The 22,201-nt window shown below is 34.3% G+C and overlaps 1 protein-coding gene across 8 annotated transcripts in view; it reads right to left on the minus strand.

Annotated features, from left to right (window-relative positions):
- Nucleotides 1-22,201, minus strand: part of Ccser1 (coiled-coil serine rich protein 1) — a 1,339,591-nt gene that overhangs the window by 1,094,020 nt on the left and 223,370 nt on the right. For all 8 annotated transcript variants that reach the window (XM_004848079.4, XM_087215778.1, XM_087215776.1 and 5 more), the window contains one exon: nucleotides 10,624-10,717. In XM_004848079.4, coding sequence (XP_004848136.1) covers nucleotides 10,624-10,717 — 94 coding nt within the window. The remainder of the gene's footprint in view (nucleotides 1-10,623; nucleotides 10,718-22,201) is intronic.

Below are 22,201 nucleotides of genomic sequence, written 5' to 3' on the forward strand. Positions count from 1 at the left end.
CAGGCCTACTAGTATTTGTTATTGGTTGATTTATTGATAGCAGCCATTCTTTCTGGAGTGAGATGGAATCTCAGTGTGGTTTTAATTTGCATCTCTCAAATGACCAGCGCTGTTGAAATTTTTTTCATGTATCTATTTGCTGTTTCTACTTCTTCATCTGAGAAGTGTGTATTCATCTCAGATGTGCACTTATGGACTGGCTCTTTAAATTTGGGTGGGTTGATTTTTTTCAATTCTTTATATATTCTAAGTATTAGTCCAGCAAATCATAAAAAAGATTACACACCATGACCAAGTAGGATTCATCCCAGGGATGTAGGGATGGTTCAACATACACAAATCAATAAATGTAATATACCATATCAACAGAGTCAAAGACAAAAATCACATGATCATCTCAATAGATGCAGAAAAAGCATTTGACAAAGTCCATCACTCATTCATGATAAAAAAAAAACCCTACAGAAAATTGGAATAGATGGTCTGTATCTCAATCTGTGCATTTTCAATCACTCTGTTTTTAACTACACTAGTGATTTGTCCCCATCATGACTACCTAATCTGAAATTAAGTCAAAATTAATGATTAAAAGTTTTACTTGATGCAAAATTTTCTTGGTGTGGGGTAATAGATTGATGCCACAGAAGATCTGAGTTTTATATCCAGGATGGCACTGATAGAAGAAAAATTTTAAAAGATGACACTAACAGCCATTGGAGCCAGAGAAAAGGTCTTAAAACACTAAATGGCTCACACAGAGTTAATGAAGGAAAATGATGCTTGCCTGAATAAATCCTTAAAGAGGAACTGTGAAAAGAAGGTCAGGAATCAAGAACAGCTGCTTGGCACAGTGGCACTTGTGGAGTAAGCCCACCACTTGTGGAGGCTGAGGCAGGAGGTTCACAAGTTCAAACCCAGCCTAGGAAACTCAACAAGACACAATCTCAAAAAAATAATCTTAATAGAGGTTTGGAGATACAGCTCAGTGGTAGAGCACTCATGAGTTTGATCCCCCTGGTACTATTGTAGATAGGTAAGTTAATTAGGTTATTTTGAAGGCAGTTAGACAGAGCTGTCCTCAAGGTGCGAGCACTCAGGCAGCCAGTCCTCAAGGAGCCAACACAGCAACTAGCCAAGATGGAGAACAGTTAAGGCACATTTACTGGTTAACATTATAAAAAGGAAAAGAAGCACTACTGCCCATAGAGATTGATCACAGTGACTGATATTCTAAACAGGAAATTCCTTGTATGGGACTTGTTTTCCCATCTGACCCCCATTTAATCAATATTACCTGGGTGACTGTACTTGTAATCTTATTGGTTGGTCATGGTTTTGGCCCACTTCATGCCCACCTTGTAATTTCCATTGGGTCTTATAGTTTTGTCCCACCTTGAACCTGCGTCACCTCGTGGCTTTGCTCCATAAAAACTGCCTGGGAAATAGGGCCCCGGGCAACACACTTTCAGGTCCTCCTGTCTCTCTTACACAGAAGCTTTCTTTTTCTCAATAAAACTTTCCTACTTTTTTTTTTGTATTAAATTCTTTTATTGGTACATTGTAGGTATATAACACAATTACATTTCTCATTGGGAATTGTACCTTTACATAATGCATCTTGGTTCTTATTTTTTCCCCATTCCTAGCCCTCCCTTCACCCGCTCCACCCTTCCCTATTTACAAAGACTTTATTTCCAGTTTTTCCATTTCTCATCATTTTTCCTTTCCCTTCTTTCCTTTCCCCTGCCCCTCTCACTACCCCTACCCCTTTGGACCTTTTCTTCCAATTTTACATTATCGATTATTCATTCTAATCATTGGTACATTTTAGGTATACAATATAATGACATTCATCATTGCAAATTTGCATCTTTACATAGTCTCTCTTGGTTCTTATTTTTCACCTTTGCCCAGCCCTCCCTTCAACCCCTCCAGTCCTCCCTATTTGCAAAGATTTTGTTCCTAGTTTTCCATTTTCTCACATTAATCCCATTCCCTTCTATCCTTTCCCCTAGACCTCCCACTTCCTTCCCCTTTGCCCCTTTTCTTCCTATTTCACATTACCTATTATACATTTAGTCCTTATTTACACTTTCAGTTTCTCACACCAGAGAAACTATTCGGTATTTACACATGTGTCCTGTTTATTTCACTTAAGAGTATTGCCTCAATGTGCATACATTTAGCTATAAATGTCTCTAATTTCTCATTTTTATGGCTGACTAGTACTCCATTTTATTTAAAAAAACCACATTTTCTTTATCCAGTCTCCAGTTGATGGGCATTTGGGCTGTTTCCAAGTTTTAACTATTACAAACTGCGCTGCTATGAACATGGGCACACATATATCACTGTGGTAGGATTCTTTTAATTCTTTGGGGAAGATCCTCAGCAGTGGAATAGTGGGGTCAAATGGGACTTCCAGTCCTAGTTCTTTGAGGTATCTCCATACTGATTTCCACAGTGCTTGCACCACTCTACACTCCCACTAGCAGTGGAGCAGGGTTCCTCTTTCCCCACAGCCCCACCAGCATTTGTTATTGGTTGATTTCATGATAGCAGCCATTCTTTCTGGAGTGAAGTGGAATCTCAGCCTTGTTTTCATTTGCATCTCTCGAATGACCAGTGATGTGGAATAATTTTTCATGTATTTATTTGCTATTTCTACTTCTTTGTCTGAGAAATGTCTGTTCATTTCAGATGCCCATTTTTCGATTGGGTCTTTAAATTTGGGAGGTCTGATCTTTTTAAGTTCTTTATAGATTCAAGATAGTAGACCTTTGTCCGAGGAAGAGCAGGTGAAGATTTTTTCCCACACTGTGGGTTGTCTGTTCACACTGCTGGTGGTTTCTCTTGCTGCGCAGAAGCCTTTTAATAAGAAGAGATCCCATTTGTTAATTGTTTGTGCTAGTTCACGGGCAACTGAGGTTTTGTTCATAAAATCTTTTCCTACACCGATGTCTTCAAGGGTTCTACCTAACCTCTGTTAGGTAGAACCCTTGAATCTTTCCTACTCTTAACCTCCACTGTTCTAGAATTCATTCTTCAATTCTGGAGAACATGAACTTGCATTTCAGATACCTAGCAGGTTTGGGAGGTACATCTCTTCCCCCCAATATCAGCACCACACTCAGACAAAGTTAAAAAGTAGAATCAATTAAACCTAGTAACACCTATTTCAAATTTTGTACTTTTGCACAAAAAAAGGGGAATTACAAGGGACAGAAACAAAAACATAAGAAGGAGGAAAAAGGTCATTTTAGGATGTATTAAATGTAATGAACATAAAATGACATCAGACAAAACTGAAGCAGGCTGTAATATACACATAGGACAGAGGATTGGACTGTAGGCAGACTTTGGAGACACTAATTTTCAGTGAAGGTTGAATTTGCCTCTACTATTTTCACAAAAGTATAAAGATGTAAACTATGAGAAAGTAATGTCATTCTTAGTAACAAACTTTTCTCAAGTACATTACATGCGAAGATAGTGACGGCCATAGCAAGTACTCAGGACAAAATATGCACATATAAATGCATTGATAGATACAAAACAGTAAAATTTGTTTGTGAGTCCTGTACACATGGAGAAATGTAACTACTATGGTTAATAATAAAGATAATACATATTTTTAACTTTGAAAATAATAAGACAAAAAGTAAGCATTATTTTATTAAAGATATATAATAAAAAATGGAGGATATCCTAGATTCTATAAACTGAAGGTGACCTGAAGAAAAGATATATGATTTCATATTTACCTTATACTCATCTTTCAGATTCCTGGGGGGTTTTTGTTTTTTTATGAAGTCTTTCCATGTTGCTCCGACTGGACTTGAATTTGCAATTCTACTGTCTCAGCTTCCCAGGTAGCAGGAAATACAAGTATGTGCCATTGCACTCAGTACAGCTGTGTTTTGTATCTGAGATGGTGTTGCTTCCCAGATAAACATTTTATGTACTGCTCTAAAAAATGCTTCCTATCAATTGTGAAATACCTTTATTATAAATATATAAGGATCAGAAATATCAAGATGTAAAATAATGTTAATTTTTAGGTCACTAAATATGTTAGCAAAAACAGAACTTGGTAAAATCAGTGATATTTTTATTTCTATATTCTTAGGAATATTTTTCTCATTACTCCAAATAATATATATTTTAATGATATTCTGCTCTATGAGTGTTCTACGAGAGGAAGCAGCCCCAGGAGATTGTTGACAAGATATCTAAAAATCCCCAGATCTTCTTTCAGTGCATCTGAGTGATGTATAATACATATAAAAATCACACAAGGAAAACAAAATATTATTTCACATCATCATCTTCAAAGATGGACACATTTATAATGATAAGCTAGTTTAACTCATTACTTCAAAAATGTTCCTCCATATGATGTTATCATGAGGATGTTCAAAGTGTGGTGTATTTGGGACAAAGTTTTTGAATATTTACATGAGAAGAGATTTCTTCTATCCATCTAAACTATATTCAGAAGATCCATTTGATACCTCTACTGAAGATGTTTCCAAGCTCTAAAGAAACCCCACTTACCATCACAACTATCAGAAAATGCTTCAGTTCAGTTGAGAACTCCGGTTCTGGTTCTGTGGGCTCTCTGTAACAGAGATGGGGACTAGCCCCTGGTTGAATCTAGGGCTTTTGTCACTGTCTGAGAACATACAAACCTTGATATAATCCTTCTACTGTTTGTGTTGTAGTGTTTAGGTGTGGGTTCTGCAGAGACATGGATGATGGAATTCAGCTGCTGACACATCAAGTGATCCAGCAAAGAAGGGTAATTCATTCACCAGGGAGAAGAGGGAAAACTCATTGTCATGGATGTAGGAGGTGACTATCCCCAGCAACTCGATGTGTGACTGTGACACAGAATACGGTAGTGAAAAGCTGGCTGATCAGGCCTCAAGTAGAAAGGGCCTATTCTTCTATGTCTCTGAGGCCTAAAACCACCAACTGCCAAACAGCCAACTGTCTCCATTAACAACACTTCTCTATTTCAATGCCCCCTTGGCATAAGCTAACTACTCCAAATAACTAATTTTCATTACAGGACTTTTCCCAATAACCTGTCACTTCTTCAATAGAAGGTGGCCACAGATAGTCTATTCCCTAAGAGCGATTATGTCCTTCATACTAACTCTCCACCTTGCTGCTTCCACAAATCCTACCACCATGAACTATTATATCATGATCTTTACCTAATTCCACTTAAGCTGCCAAAGTAAAAGACCTGGATTGAGCCATATTCAAATTCTCAATAAATCCTAACTTGTTCTTTTCCCTCCAAAAACTATTAGGGTTCAATGGAGCTGACATCTCCCCCTCCTCTCAGTAAACAATCAACTGATCCTTGATTTATCAGCAGGTCAACATTTGAGACTACTGAGATGGCATCAATCAGAACTACTAATATTTCATTTTCCCAAGGAATCTCCATCTTATTTCACTTATTTCACGAATATCAATCTTATTTTATACACAAAATGTGCAGGTCTAGGAAAGGTGGCCCATAGAAGACAGCACTAAGGGATGACAACTCCAGTGTAAACTTTTGGATGTGTTGATTAATAAGGTGAATAACAAAGGGGCAATAAAAGGAGCAAGGTGCTTTCATAACACCTAATACAATCATACTATTAAAACTTTTATAGTCCAAGGAATAGAAATTTTGTAATTGTTTTTGGTATGTACAATTACAACTTTATTTGTTGTAATTTTGAGTGTTCATTATTGTTTCTCTTTTTTCTGCTTTAGACACTGGAGAAAATTATGTTTCATGTTAGTGGTTATTTTTCTTGATGGTGAACAATTTTAGGTACATAAATATTCTATTCCTTCTAAAGAAATACCAGCATTCACTTTCTTAATTACTTGTTCATTTTGATAGTGACAGCTGATTTTTCTGGCATTATTCAAGCAGTTGTATGGAGATGTCACCACATAATTGTAAGAGGCTAAGAAATTTTATATTGAGACACATATTTTCTTTCTAATTGCCCCAGAAAAGCCATACTGAATGAAAGAAATCTTTTCTTGTGACTGTGTCCTCTAATGAACTTGGACCATTCACTGCCCTTTTGTGTGGCTAAGAGTTTATGATGGCAGGAATTGCTACAATAGCGGGTTGCAAATAAATGCTATGACTTCATTAAAATTTTCTGTCATTTAACACTACATTAGGTCAGAGTGTATAAACATTTTTCAGTTACAGTTGATTATATTTTGAAAACTGTTTTATCTAAAAGCTTTCTTTGTCCTAAAGCAATTCCCTGGAAGCCTCAAAGAAGAAATAGCCAGAGGCATTTTTAAATTAACAAATACAAATCATTTACTTTGTTGGACTCTAAAATAAAAAATAAAGTAATTAATTGACATTGTGCTTATTAAATGGAAGTAATGAATTTCTTATATAAAATGTACCTTTCCACTACAAACTGTGTCACCTTGAACAAGACATTTAAAACAATATTCATGAAGAGCAGAAGCAGGAGGGGGCTTGATTTCTCAAAATCACTTCCTGGTAGAACATAACTCAGTCATATACTTACAGCATTTAACACAGAGTGAACTGAAAACTGAAAGTAAAGCACCCATGTGAATGACATTTATTTTAAACAATGAGCTTAATATTTTTAGAACTGGAATTGAAAACAAAGTATCAAATTAACAAATGAGCAAAGTATCAATTGCTCATTTGGTGAATTGGTCAAGTAAAAGTAGCAAATTGGCAAGAATCATTATAATTTTGAAGTATCTGTCCTGAAAATATATATTTATTACAGACAATTGTATAGTTTTGTGTTTAGGTAATATGATCCGTATACTTTCTACCAATAGAACACAAATAAATTACTGCTTTTTCAAAGTTGACAGTAAACTGTTTTTCACAGCTATCCTTATGACTAGCTAGTCTTTTTCAGAAACTGGTGGAAAGGAAATAAGATAAAATAAAGTATATACAAACTGCTTTAAAGTAATTTCAAATGTTGTGATATAAAGTCTTTATGAAATGATACTTTCTAGTAAAGTTTATTAAGAACTTACACTTTTTTCCCAATTTAATACATTAAAGAGTAAATAAAAATTTAGAAATATTTCCAAAGTGAATTTTACAGATTTCCATCTTAGCAGTTTTCGGAACTTGATGACTCAGCACCATCAAAATAATTTTTAAAGAGCAGTAGAGTAATACATTGTAATCCAGTAAACCCCCATCCCCTGCTGACATGGATAGAGAAGTTTGTTTCTGCATTAACTGGCCTCATCCTGCTCTGCTTTATGCCTCTGCCAACTTTTCAAAGCTCTTTGCCTGTTCCCTTGCCTTTTTTGGCTAACAGTTCTTCCTTTTCACTACAGCCAACATCCCTACTTGAAGCAGATTCTCCTCTTCTAAGATGTGACTGTGATTTCAGCGGCCTTGGAAAATATAAAAACCAATATATTAGAACTGTGTGTAAAATTAAATGCAGCAAGGTCTGGAAAGAGTGAAAAGAACCTGTCAGCTAATATTAAGATCTAGGTAAATATTGGCCAAATAAGTTTTTTAACCAAAGAATATTTGCTTCCTCCACTGTAGTTAGGATATATTAACACCTATTTCAGAGAATTGTGATAATTTGTTGAGATAACATATTTGAAATACCTTTTAAACCATAAAAGTAAATACAAATGTACGATAGGGTTACTATAGTCTTTATCAGAACAAGCTTGCCATCTAATGGCAACTAAGCAGAAAACAGGTTCCCTAACAGCAGAGATGAAAATAACAGAACTACAAGATGAAACCCACAAAGTGACAACTTGGGTCACAGTTACGTCCTTACTATAGTGCTATCTCAACGGTGAATGTATTGCAAGAGAACATTTTACAAATATATTACAACTACTTCTGTTAACTAAATGTGATTGATAATTTTTATAGTAGAAATAATAAGTATCAAAGTCACAGAGGTATAATTTAAACTCTCTCTGCCATTTACTTTCTCCTTAAGCCTAAAGTAGTAATAACGTTCTTCTGTGTCTCCATTCCTCCATCTATCATGAGATCACAGCAATATTTCCTGAATCACGGCTGAGTATTGAATGAAATAAATCAAGAATGTTATAAATTATATATTTTTGCTTGTTTGTTTGTTTGGTTTTGGTTTTTTGAGACAGGGACTTGCTATGTAGTTGAAGCTGGCCTTGAATTCACTATGTAGCCCATGTTGCCTCAAATTAACAGCAATCCTCCTGCCTCGGCCTCCTGAGTGCTGGGATTAAAAGGGTACGCCATCATGCCTGGCATAAATTATATATAAAAATGAAGCAAAAATCGAAAGAATTACATGTCTAAATTAGATCTTGGCACAATACAGATGCTTCAATAAATGAATATAATTTAATTGCAATTTCTTGGTTGAAGTAAAAGGCAAACACATTAAGTGACGCCTACAACAGAAAAAGGTAATAGAAGAGTCAGTCTGAAAAAAAGTTTCAATGTACATGAAGTTCTAAAATGTTTACACAAATTAATTTTATTAGTGCAGGTAATTGTAATGATTAAACACAGAGCCTCAGGATGAGAAAAACTTTACTTGCATCTCCTTGGGATTTCTACACCTATAACACTTTATCACTCAAAATCTCAGTGTTCTCAAATGTGAAAAGGATGTAATTTAACCCTGTGAGCGTCACCTAAACCAAATAAATATTATTTATTGTTCTGTTGTTTTATTTTTAATGTTAGAATATTGTTTGGAAATAAATAATCAAAATTAAATGCATATGTTATGGCATTTTATTCTTAAATTTTGAGAAACTGTATACTTTAAAATGGTTGAAGTTTTTAACTGAGATTGAAAAGAATACTAAAATTGTCAGGATCATTTTATTATTGTACGTCAGTTACACCATATTTTATCATGTATACTTTTTAAACAGCATTAGCTATAGATTTTCAACATATATTACATATACCAAGCATTCAACTGAGTATTCCTCTGTGCTTTGACTTACTATTTCTTACATCAAACTTATGAGATACATAGTCATTACTCCCATTTTCAGATGAAGAAAGGAACCTGAGAGAGACTAAATAATTTGGTCAAGGTTACACGACTTGGTTGGTGGCTGGTATTTGTCTAAGTCCAGGATCCACATTTTTAACCTCTATGGTCTACTTCCAAAATTAAGTGTCATATATTTCTGAACTTTGCAGATTGAGAATACCTTACACATTCTTCTAGCATAGACAGAGTAGACAGAGCTTGTGGAAACTCACAATGGGATGGGAGTTTTTTATTAATTTTCCCTTGTGAATATTGTTGCTAATCTTTATGCATTACCACTTATCTTAGCAAATCCACTAGGGTTTCATCTCAGCTCTGCTATGCCACTATGCCACTATCCATTAAAAATTAATAAAAAAAATTACCACCTTAATTAATAGGCACAAGAGGAGTTCCTCACTCACTGAAGAATTTTTATAATGATTGTTCATCAAACTCAAGATAATTTAGCAGCTACCTAATTAACTCCTAATTGATAGCATCGGACCATTACTTCCCCATTTGCTTCTGGACATATACCAAGAGATACTGCCCTAGAAAAAAACATTCAGAAAATATCCAGAAAATACATTCATGTATTTAAATGCATTGGTCTTGACACAAATATATCATCTATCATCACCAAAGCCCCTTAATTAATTGTTAAATATTTAAAACCAAAAAAATCAATTAAAATATGAGGCAGAATTTAAATAATGTTTAAATTAGAAAACACATTTTATAATAATCTTTTTTAAGAAAATGAATAAAATATAAAGCATTATTACTTTTAAGAAATTAAATAGGTTAATTTTTGTCCCCATGCACATATATGGAGCTAAGTATTTATTTTTAAAATTATCCTTTGTTCTTCCTCATGGTTTTCTACCAAACAAAACAGACTGCTATATTATCTGTACTCTTTTAAAATTACTTCAAATACTATGAAACTCTTCAAAAATACATGAAAATAGGAAGTATGCTCATTCAGCTATAATTCCATGGTTCTTGAAATTCGAAGAAGTCTTCATTCGATGAATCTATTATCTAGTTTTGATAATTTCCAATAATCTGTCAACTTCATTTCATCCTTTCCTTCCTCTACACTTTTTGGTAAAGCCAATCCCAGATACCATATTATTTCAATTATGTATATCTCTGCAAAGAATTTTCCTTAACTAAATAAAACAAAACATCAATACAACATCTAACAAAATAATCTATAATCCTATAATAACTCAATCCTAAAATTTCTTTAGTGCAGAAATGATTCTTTTATTTTTTAATTTTATTTAACTTTATTCTTGAAGTGATACATAAAACCTTTTCCTCTACCATGTCCCTCTGCCATGCTGTTTCTGCCTAGAAGCCAGCCAACTATGGACTGAAATCATGAGCCAAAACAAACCTTTTTTCCTTAAGTAGTAAGCGTTAGGTATTTTGTTCCAATAGTGGGAAAGAGACAAAAGCAAGAACTGATTTCTAAGACTGAACATTGCCTAGTTTATCATGGACCACTCACTGGCTAGAATCAGAGTTGTAAGACAGAATGAATTAGTTCAATACTTACCTGAGGGATGAAGGTTCTGTTCTTCTAAAAATTCTAAATCAAGCATTAAATCATCTTCATCCAGTTCACAAGATCCCAAATTATTTAAAACATCCTGAAGGAAAAGCAAAAACTATAATTAGAGTCAAAATCACCAAGAAACTTGAGGAACTGTCCATATCCAAAAGCCAGGAAGCAGAAAAAGTCAAAAATCACCAATGAAAAACATTAGTTGAATCTCAGAACTTATTTGGTTCTTAGGGTGACTAAAAGTATCAGTTCAATAAAAAGTTTTAAGAATTATTCTACAAATTCTTTTTTTATCCATAAAATATTAAAATTTTAATATGTAATGAGTGTTTAGTACATCAACATTTTCACATCAACTGTTCACTTGCTTACAAAACCTAAAAAATAACACTAGAAATAAATTCTTATGTGAAGCACAATAACACTACAAACAAAAGTCTACCACAGAAATAATCTTTGCTTCAACTGTCACACCTAAGGCAGTCTTCACACATGACAACAGAATGTTCATACACAAATCTCACCTGCACTGACATCATGTATGCTTAGCTTTCCCTTCATGTGTGACAGCCTGTACTGGTCACTCTTGTCTTCCTCTTTTGTCAGGAGCTTACTATATTATACAATATGCACTTAGCAGAAAAATAAAAAATCAATAAAATATCAAATATGTAATGAGTGTTTACAATACACATCAATATTTTCACATCAACTGTTCACTTGATTACAAAACCTAATAACAGAAACAAATTCCTATGTAAGCTACAATAAAAATATAAAGAAAAGTCTACCACATGGGGCTGAGGATGTAGCTCAGTGGTGCCATGCCTGCCTGTCAAGTGCAAGGTCCTGAGATCTAGCTCTGGTACTGGGAAATTTTTTTTTAAAAGTCTACCACATAAATAATCTTTGCTTCAATTGTCATATCCAAGGCAGTCTTCACACATGAAAACTGTATGCTCCATACACAAGTATGCCTTACACTGATAGCATGTGTGTTTTGTTTTCCTGTCTTTTTTTTTTAGGGTACAGATGACATCTTTTTGGTTTTTCTATTGTCCTAGTAGGTCTTTGTGATGTTGCACCTACCTGTTCACCTGTCAGCTCCAAAATGTTTTGGTGTAGTTCCTTGGGCAGAAACATTTTATCCTTCTTCTGTTGTAGTTGTTCCCTTATCAGTTCCAGTCCCAATCCCCTAAGAAAATTTCTTCATGATATTTTACACTTGTTATTCTCTTTATAAACAATGAAACTATTTATACCAGATATGTTTAGGATCAAGTAAAACATTGGCCACCGCTTTGTGTTTCAAGTGACATCATAGTTGCTACATAATTCATCAATAACATCTACTGCACTTTTGGTCTTGTTGTAAAAAGTTTCCATCTCTGGCTTCAATTGTGTCGAGGTATCTCTATCAATATTGCCATCATGGTGCAATGTTGACATCAGCAGTACCACTTTGTTTTTATTTGCCATATAGGAAGCCAATGTTATATCTCCCTGAAACCCAAAGATTGTACTATACAATTCTCTATTTTGAACTTAAAACATTTCACTGGGAATTTCTGCTTTGTTCTTGTGTATAGTTCCTATGCTGGTCAATTGATGTTCTCTTAGTAAAGGTAACATCAATGGGCAACTGGTAAACCAACTGTCGAATGTCACATTCTGATGAGTTTGGGAGATAGGAGCAACAAGTCTATTTAAAACATCATTCAGATTATTACTGCACGAATAAGGACCTGGTGGCTGAGATCCAGGATAGATTTCTAAATTAAAATTATAATATGTCTTTGCATCTACCAGGGCATATATTTTTATACTGTATGTTGAAGGCTTATTTGGCAAACTGCCTAAAGCTACAGCAACCATGAAATGCTTCAAGCTGTTCATCAATAGTCACGTATTCAGAGGGTGTGTAAACTGCTAGGCAGTTTGAGACAAAGCTCTGAAAAAATGAGAGGATAGCAGCCAGATTATCGGCTTTTTCTTTCTTGGTGGGTGGTTTTGTCATGAACCTCAGGAAATTCTGAAAGAAACCAAATCTCCTCAGTTTCATTGTTATTTCACAAATCTCAAGCCCACACCCATCACTTCTCCATAAGTCTTTTACATTCCTATGATTAGTATGAGAAAGCCCTGCTAAGTATAGCAGACCAATGAATGCTTTCAGTTCAGATATTGAGGCGCCATAATAAACACTTTTTTAAGTATGACTAAGGTGCATACAGAACGTTTTAGTTGTATTTCAGTATTTGTGTGTTTCACAACATCTTGTAGCATATCATCTGTTACAATCAACTTCCAACATTGAATCGCAGTGCTGGCATTCCAACCAATCAGTTTCACCCTTGCCAAGAACCCAGTATTTTCAGACCTAGTTCTAATACTGGATCTTTCACACACAGATGACCATTTTGTTGAATACTGACTGGTCAAATATGTAATCACGTTGATGTTTTCTTCATCATGTGAGTCAAAGAGGTTTTCATTCCCTGTGTTTGTATCAGTCAATTCTTGTTCTATTTCACTGTCACAGGATCTTTGGCTCAAATGGTCAATATCAATGTCATCATCATCAGTGCATGAGTCACCTGATGATTCACTTTCAACCTCCCCCAAAGCTTGCAAATCTGGTTTTTCATATGCCATTGTACTGACTTGGGGTAATTCTTGCTCCCAGGAGTCCTGTTTTAGTTTCCAGACTTTGATTGAAACTTATGACCTGGGAGCACCATCATGCTCCATAAATGAAAGGTATCCAGGAGAAAAATGGAGATAGCAGCTGGCACTGCGACAACCTATTCACGCTCCTGATCACTGGCAGGTCCTGTCCATGGATCTCTGTGGCTGCCACTAAAGAATGAGTTATCACTTGGCTGTTTTCCACTGCTTGTGGCTCTCTTGCTTCTGCTGCTCTTAGAGACCATGCCATGTGTGGTGCCCAGGAATGCTTCTTTGATATTTTCTTTTGAAGTCTACAATTCTCCATTTGTGGGACAAATACAAAGGCAGTCATTCTTTGCTCTGATGTCTGTACCAGCCCTCTCCTTTGCCAAAGCACTTGTCCTCTCTGAATGGCTCCTGTGACCAGGGCCACGCTTTTCAGTACTTCATTCTTTTTGCGCAGGGACCCTCAGGTCTCTGGCCGTCGGCCTTGGGTTTGGCACCCGCGTCCTTGCCTCGTGGTGGAAATGCCTATTCTACAAATTCTTAATCTTTCCAATTATCTATCACTTTTTAAAAACATACTGTACATGTCTGTTATACTTTATGAAATACACATTACATAGCTCAATGAAAGTACATATGAGCAAGGATAAAGGATATTTAAATATAGGAAAATAATTCTATTGATTTATTTTTTATTTTTTTACTTATTCTTGGTACCGGGGATCAAACTCAGGACCTTGCACTTGTGAGGCAGGCGGCGGAACCACTAAGCTAAATCCCTGGGCCTAATTCTATTTACTAGGACTACAAAAAGTTTATTTTAATCAAAACTTTTAAAGATCATAAAATACGAATTTACTTACTGAAATGCTCAAAAATAATATATATTTTTAAATACATACAATTCTGTAAATGAAAATTTAATTCTTTTCCCTAAAATTTACATTTCAGATCAAGGTAACATTTTTATGATATATTCAATTAACTATTTCTCAAAAAAATTATGTATACCGCACTGACTGTAAAAAATTAATTTTGAACATTTTGGAAATGGGGATCCAGTTGCAAACCCAATAATTTGCTATACAATTAAAGAAATAGGAACAATAGGAATATTTATGAATTGATATAAAAATGTTTATTTCCATTCCTTCTATGATATATTCCATAATATATCATTGCTGAAATTATTTTTTCTTTAAGAGAGCAAATAGCAAAATAAACTGAAAGAGTACACAGTATTGAGACATCTTTGAGGAGATGGGGATATGCAGAGCTAGGAATTCCTGAGGGAGGAATAAAGTCCCGATTTGATAGATGATGGGTGTATCAAGGAAAGTCAGAACAGCATTTATAGATTAGGCATGAAATAATGAAAGTACAAAAAGGACATCAAGAAAAATAACCTAAATACTAAATGATCCCACAATATCTTGGTTAACGAATTGATTTCAGTGCTACCATAATTTATGTTCAAAGAAGTAAATATTCATTAAGGAAAGGCTAATGATATTGCCAAATGGATACTGAATACTTTATTTCTTGGAATTAAAAGGATGCTAGGGCTTTTAAATAAATCATTCTTAACTTTAACAAATAGAAGTAAACATTACTAAACTTCAAAAACATATGTGATCCACGAATAGAGGACAAAGGTTTCAACAGTGATATTCTCAAATCTAAGTGCTTCTTTTTCTAAATGACAATAACAAATACTAAACTATAAAGTCAACTGTCTATTGGAAGCTCTGTTCTATACTGTGGCAGACACACCTGAGAAAAATAAAGTTAATGTCTATGTATCAAAAAGATGGTATGCAATATTTGCAATGAAAGATAAGCTGCCACACTAAGAAATGCAAAATAGAAATTAAAACAAGGGCCAGGGATTTAGCTTAGTGGCACCGCACCTGCCTCGCAAGCTCAAGGTCCTGAGTTTAATCTCCATTATCAAAAAAAGAAAAGAAAAGAAAAAAGAAAGAAAATTAAAACAAAACAAAAATACAATTTTAAAATGTGGAAAAGTTTTAAAAGATGTGATTTTGAAAAGGTACTATTATTACTGTTTAGTATTATCAAAAACTAGAGAATCAATCTGATTGTCAAGAATATATTGGTGTAACAAAAACAAATACATTTTATTGTAAGTATAGTAATTCAATCAGCTTCAAATCAAGCTCAATAATTTTACACATAAATTTTTAATTCATTTTGGCTGAATTTTTAATTCATTTCAGCTGAATTCATTTAGGCTGTCCATCCAAAATTCACATGAAATCCTAACTCTCAGCTCCTTAAAATGTCATTATCCATATTAAGAAATGGGGCCTATATACAGGAAATTAGGGTTAATGAGGTGATGTGTGTGGATCCTATCCAATGTGATCATTCTTCTTATGAGAAGATCAGGTTAAGACACACCCAACACTGACAGAGACAAACATAAAGATAGAAGGCAGGCCAACTGTAAGCCAAAAAGAGAGGCTTCTGGAAAATACAAATCTGCCACTAACTTGATCTTGGACTTCCAGGCTCCAAAATACAAATAAAATAAATTTCTGTTCTTTAAACCATTCAGTCTGTGGCATTTTGTTATGGCAATGCTAGCAAACCAATACAACCAACAACATTTAACTTGAAAAGCAATGAAGACTGAAACAAAGGAAAGAAATGAATGTATCACATATGACCATCATCTTTTTTATTAGGCCAAGTAAGGCCAACTTACATATTGTAAACTATGATGACATGGTTTTCACAGATTATTACCTTTGACTTGAAACCGCCCTACTCTCCTCATTTATAGTTCCTAGGTCCATACAGGAGCCAAACTCGCTGTTCTTGGTTGATAGCCCAGATGTACACCTAACCAAATGTGGTGACCACAGTCCTTTCCTAGCAATGACAATTTCCGGGTGATCAATATTGCAAGATGAAAAATGCTGTTCACACAGGAGCCATGGGTTTCATTATGTAGCCAAGATAAGTCTAAGTGTATTTAGAAAAAAGTTATAGGAGTAGGTCATGTGGTTCTTGGTTCCAGGAGTTCCTCTACTCCAAAGGTATGCATAAACTTTTAAGGCTTATTTGTTCAGCACCTTCTAAAGTTTGATAGTTAATACACCCATCCACCCTAACACAGGATTTGTTTTGTTTTGTTTTTAAATAGTGAAACACAATTTTGCTGCTGCTACTCTAACATCATATACAAGAAAGTTACATCAATAAAGAGAAGAAATTAAATTTGAAAACCACATTTATTGTTCTGATCTTATTCTCATTTTGGAGGTCACTCTTAACATTTGCAATAGAAGGGTTCCATTTATCACTGGTCTAGATGAATTGCTACTAAAATGTACTCATTCTAAATTGCCTTGCTTTGATATGTTGCTTACAAAGCAACTTTCCTCTTGGTGGAGTGCAGACTCTTTGAAGCTGGTAAAACCCCATTATAAAAGAAAATTAGATGCACCAATGTGAAATTTGACAGAAAATAGCAAATTTAAACTCATACACCTAAAAATATACTTTTCTAGATTTCTTTATAAAAGGGTCCAATAGCTACAATGCTGCTTTTTGCTCACAACCAATGTTGCTTTTTGCTCTTATGGGCAAGTGGACATCTGGCTACTTGTTGTGCAATATCTATCAACAAGAAAAAAAACCAGCATTCCTTAATTACTACTGAAAGGAATAAAGGAAGATAGAAAAGAAAAGAGGGAGGGAAGGAGACTTGGGGAAGGAGGGATGGAGGGAAGGAGACAAGGAGACAGGCAGAGACAGGCAGACAGGCAGGCAGGCAGTCTGCTTGTTTCTGAACCATCCCTTCATTGCTAGAAAATAAGATCACCTAAAAAGCTCAGTCTGTTTTGAAAAGCTAGCCAAAGAAACAATCCAAGTGGCTTTTCCCAGATAATCTCTAAGAACTTGATCATCAAAAATACAATCCATATGCCTAAATGAGACAATTTGACTCCTTCCATGGTTATGAGTTCACTTAAAGAGAGGACCCAATAGGGGGCAGGGATTTAGCTCAGTGGTTTTGCCGCCTACTGCACAAGCGCAAGGACCCCAGTTCGATCCCCAGTACCAAAAAAAAAAAAAAAAGAGAGAGAGAACCTAATATGAAAGATATAAAAAACACTAATAACACAAAAAATTGTTAGAAAATGTTTTTATATATATTTAAATAAGTAACTAATATACAGGTATTTTATTTTTCTAGTTATACACACATTTATGAAATATAGACGTGTTTCTTTCTGTCTGTATAAGCAAGGGTTTGTAGGTACAGTACTGACATTAAAGTAGCTCTGTACCGGGAGTAGGAAGGACTGATTGGCATTAATGCTCACATAATCAGGTGCCAAGGAATCAGCACTTAATTCACACTAATGATCATATTCCAAATATAAGAGGGCACAACTGTGCATCTCCAGCATTTGATACATTAGCAGACTGCAAAGTGCAACGATATCTCAGCAGAAATGGTCCCCCATCTCCTGGTAGAAAAAAAATGCTAGATAGCTCTATACAACAAAGAAATAACAGGAGTCCATGTCCTCTTAATAATGTTAACATACCAACTATTTATATTATAACAGGAAAATTATTATGTAATACAAGCACCTGGGATTTGAAAAGAAAATCATTTAGTAAGAGGACACTGTATTATTGCACAAAATCAAAAGTTATGCTCAGATTTTTTAAAAAAATGCATAAAAACATTTAACAAGAGGGTTTAGTTGTTAAAAAAAACCTGAGAGTCAGCATCTTTAAATATATAACAAATTTCAATAATGAGACAAAAACACATGTCTTCAACTTCCCAGAAGTTGAAAATTTAAGTGATGTCTTTCTTTTCTCTTGTAAGTCTAGTATGGTTGCTACATCTGAGGGAAGGGCAAAAATATACTTAGATATTTCTGAAATTTGAGAAAAATAAAAAATTTTCACATCTGCAAAGTGGAACAAGGATAAAGATGAAAAGAAATTATAAAAGCCAACCATTAGCACATATGTAACAAGATTTAGGGTAAGCAAAAGTAGTTGCCTTAGGAACACTGTAATATGTACAATTTTCTTCCTTCAAGTAATTTAAAGAAAGAAATCTTGTCATTTGTAATAATATGAACGAACATGGAAGATATTAGATTAAATGAAATAAAGCAGGCACAGAAAGACAAATAACAAGTGGTCTCACTTATATGTGGAATTAGTAATTCTCAGAAACGGAGCATAGAATAATGGCTACAGAGGCTTTAAGTATTCATGAGATGAGATGTTAGTTGAAGGCTACAAAGCATCATTTCATAAGGACTAGAAATATGTGGTATAACGTGATTACAGTTAATAAACATACTTGAAAACTGCTGACAGAATGTTTTCACCACCAAAACATGTGAACTGATGGATATGTTAATTAGATGTATTTAATTAGTCCAGAATATATATACATATATATATATATAAACACAAGAAAAAATAATCATCCCTTAATTATTACTTAGAGGAACAAAGAAAGGGAGAAAGGAAGGAAGGGAAGGGAATATAGTCCGCCAAAAAATGTATTCATCAGGAAAAGAAAAACTTGCATAAATATTTTAATATTAAATTTATTGAGACATCACAAAATTAATACAAGTTACCTTTGGCCTCTACAATTACAAAGGGTGCTCAAATTGGTGGTCATAAGCTTCCAGACATTTATTAGTCATTTATTACACATTTTTTGGTGGGCTTTGTGCGCATATATATATATAGATTTGTATCTATAAAATTTTACCACATACCATAAATCTACCTATATATCAGCACATTAAAGACCATAAATTTATATATATAATCATATTATATATCATAAATATAATTTTGTCAAATTAAAAAAATAAACGATCATAAAAATAAACACATCTGTAAGACAAAAACAATGATTTAAGCATTTAAAATAAATTCATATGGTAGACTATAATTAATCACATCTGTAAAAGAAATCATAAAAAACAACTTTAAAGGAAAGAAATAATGATTTAAGCATGTAAAATAAATTGATATGGTAGACTTGATAATTTAATTGTATATTGAGAGAATTTTACTTATACAAAACAAACTAATATATACAGGACATTAAAATTTTAATACATACTATGATTTATTGGTACATACATTTATGTGAATATTTTAGGAGATCATTATTTAACTGAAAATGCTATTAACTAATTTATAAGATTAGTAAATTGGATTTTAAACCAAGCATAAACATTACTAAGTACTCTCTAGACAGACATTTAAAAATCTTGTAGCAATACTGATTACATGTAATCTCCCAAATGATTTGATGACAGAAGAATAAATTCAATAATTACTGATGGAATATTTAAACATTAATCTTCTAAGCTCCAGGGACATAACAGTGAACCTAACACGCAAAGTTTCTTTCCTCATAATCCTCATGGATAACTTTATTCTAGTAAAGAAAAAATGATTTCTTTTAAAAATAAATAAAATAGGTCTTATCATTTTAAATGAGCCTCTTGTGTTTGGTTACTATAAATTCCCAAGAGCCCAGTTCCTACTGATTGAAATAATAAAATGGAATTTGTGAAGCTACAAAGTAGAAAAATAGTTTTGATTACTCCATTAAGATGTAACCTTTCCAGAAGGAGTGTTTTGAAGTAGTCCATCAACCTTATTTATCTCTTCATACCAGTATAGATACTAATTACGATCCTGCTAAAAATAGAGGAAGTTGAGTTATGTCACTACAGAGGAACTGTTTTAAAAACAAAGAAATTCATCAAAAGAGATTATTAAAATAGAGAACCTAAGATATATTTGTTTAAAAAGTGAACATACTGTTAACTATAAAGCAAATCAACACCTACCATCTTACTAAAGATAGCAGGTGTAGTAAAAAAAAATATTGAAATTTGGAGGTGTAGACAGATGCCTTATAATTAAGATTCAGATTTTATGCTAGGTTTATATCTTAGGATACAGAATACTAGTGATTGCTGAAATGAGATTGTTGAATATCTTACTGACTTGTAAGTTAATATTTATCATTGTTTCTAAAATAGGAATCAAACATACCCACATGACACTTACTGTGTCAATCTGGGTGTCAAATAGCATAGTGTATAATGAGAAACCAAAAAAAAAAAAAAGAATGAGATTTTTCAACCTGATTTCTCACACTGACCAGCCACCAAACCAACTCTGTAAATTGAAGCAAATCATAAAGTTCATGATACTCTTCCATGAAATGAAATATTACAATGAGTATACCGTACGATCTATTGAAGTCTAAATTTTACAATATATAAGACTACTAAGCTTTTTTCCCCATGATAAAATATAATACTAGCCATAGATAGACAAACTAAAATCTGAGAACAGTTTCCAGAATTTCTTCACCTTTGACACTGACAGCAAGTTTGGGGAGTTCACAAAACCACTCTCAGGAACCATATTTCACCATATTTCCTAAATCATATTTCCTAAACCATATTTCCTAAATCTCCTAGAAAGCTACTATAATCATAGTTATGGCTTGTTATGAGGAAAAGACATAGAACAAAGGGAGACAAACAACCCAAAAAAAAGCAATACATAGGGTAGTTTGACAGGGTAAAACACAGAGCTGCTATTGTACTCAGGATCCAATGCCCTGTGGCACTAATGGGCAAAAATGCGCATGGAATATTATCTATAAAAAGAAGTTCATTTAAGCTTTAGTGGCCAAAGTTAATATTAAGGCTTCATTATATAGGTATAACTAACTGCTTACATAGTTGATCTCAACCTCCAGTTTGACTGCTACTGCAAAGCCTCCATGCTAAATCATATGGTTGATCTTTCTTACTTTGCTAGACCACAGTCTAAGACAATCAAGTACAGTAAACCCACTCTAAGATCCAAGATGGGCTACCCTCTCTCTAAACAAAGACAATTGTATCGTGTATGATATAAATCACCTTCATGTTCATGTTTATCTGTCTCCTAGTATATTAGGTCAACTTTCCTATTACTGAGATACAATTCCCAACATATATAATCTAAAGAAATCAAAGTTTAATTTGGCTTGTGGTTTCAGGGGATTAAGCCAATGGTAGGATGGCTCAAAAGCAGAAACAAAATGGCAAAAGGGCCTAGAAGAGCACAGCTGTTTTAATTCCTGGTAGCTGATAGCAGAGCAGAGCAGGGTCAGAGAAGAAGGGCCCATTGAATGGATATAGACTCCAATGTCTGGCCTCCATGACCCACACTGACACACTGAGAAGTGTACTTTACTAATCTCCTGGGTGGCTCCTAACGCAATCTAGTTGACAATACAGTTTAATTATCCCATCCCATCTTTTGTCAATTTAACACCCAAACACATCTCCTTGAACCACACATAAGCTTCAAATAAACATGAAACCATAATTCTACCTATACGAGTATACTGCACAACGTCAAAACAACAATCCCTTCCCCAGACCTCAATAGTCCCAGCACTGGTAAGAAGTCCAAGTAAAAGTCTCCTCTGAGACTCAAGGCAAGCTCTTAACTATGAATAGCTATAAAAATAAAAAGACAAGTTACATAATACCAAGGTAAAATGGCACAGGGTAAAGACACATATTCCAAAAGTGTATTGGGGGAAGAATAAAACACAGGAACAAAACACCACTGAAACTTCCATAAGGGCAAGCATTAATTCCTGTAACTCCATGTCTGGTATCTGGGGCACACAGTGGTTTAATGTGACCTACAAAGAGTATAGGCAGCTTTGGTTGTTGCACCCCAAGTAGCCTCTGTCTTGGGTTGGCTTCACTCACTGACTGCAGCTTTTCTCTTGAGAAGTTTCATGTTACTGGAATCTGTAACATTCTGGGGTCTCCACTGTACT

The sequence above is a fragment of the Heterocephalus glaber genome, unplaced genomic scaffold, assembly GCF_053883595.1.
Source record: "Heterocephalus glaber isolate CG9 unplaced genomic scaffold, H.glaber_assembly_v1.0 deba00001454, whole genome shotgun sequence".
NCBI classification, from domain to species: Eukaryota; Metazoa; Chordata; class Mammalia; order Rodentia; family Bathyergidae; genus Heterocephalus; species Heterocephalus glaber.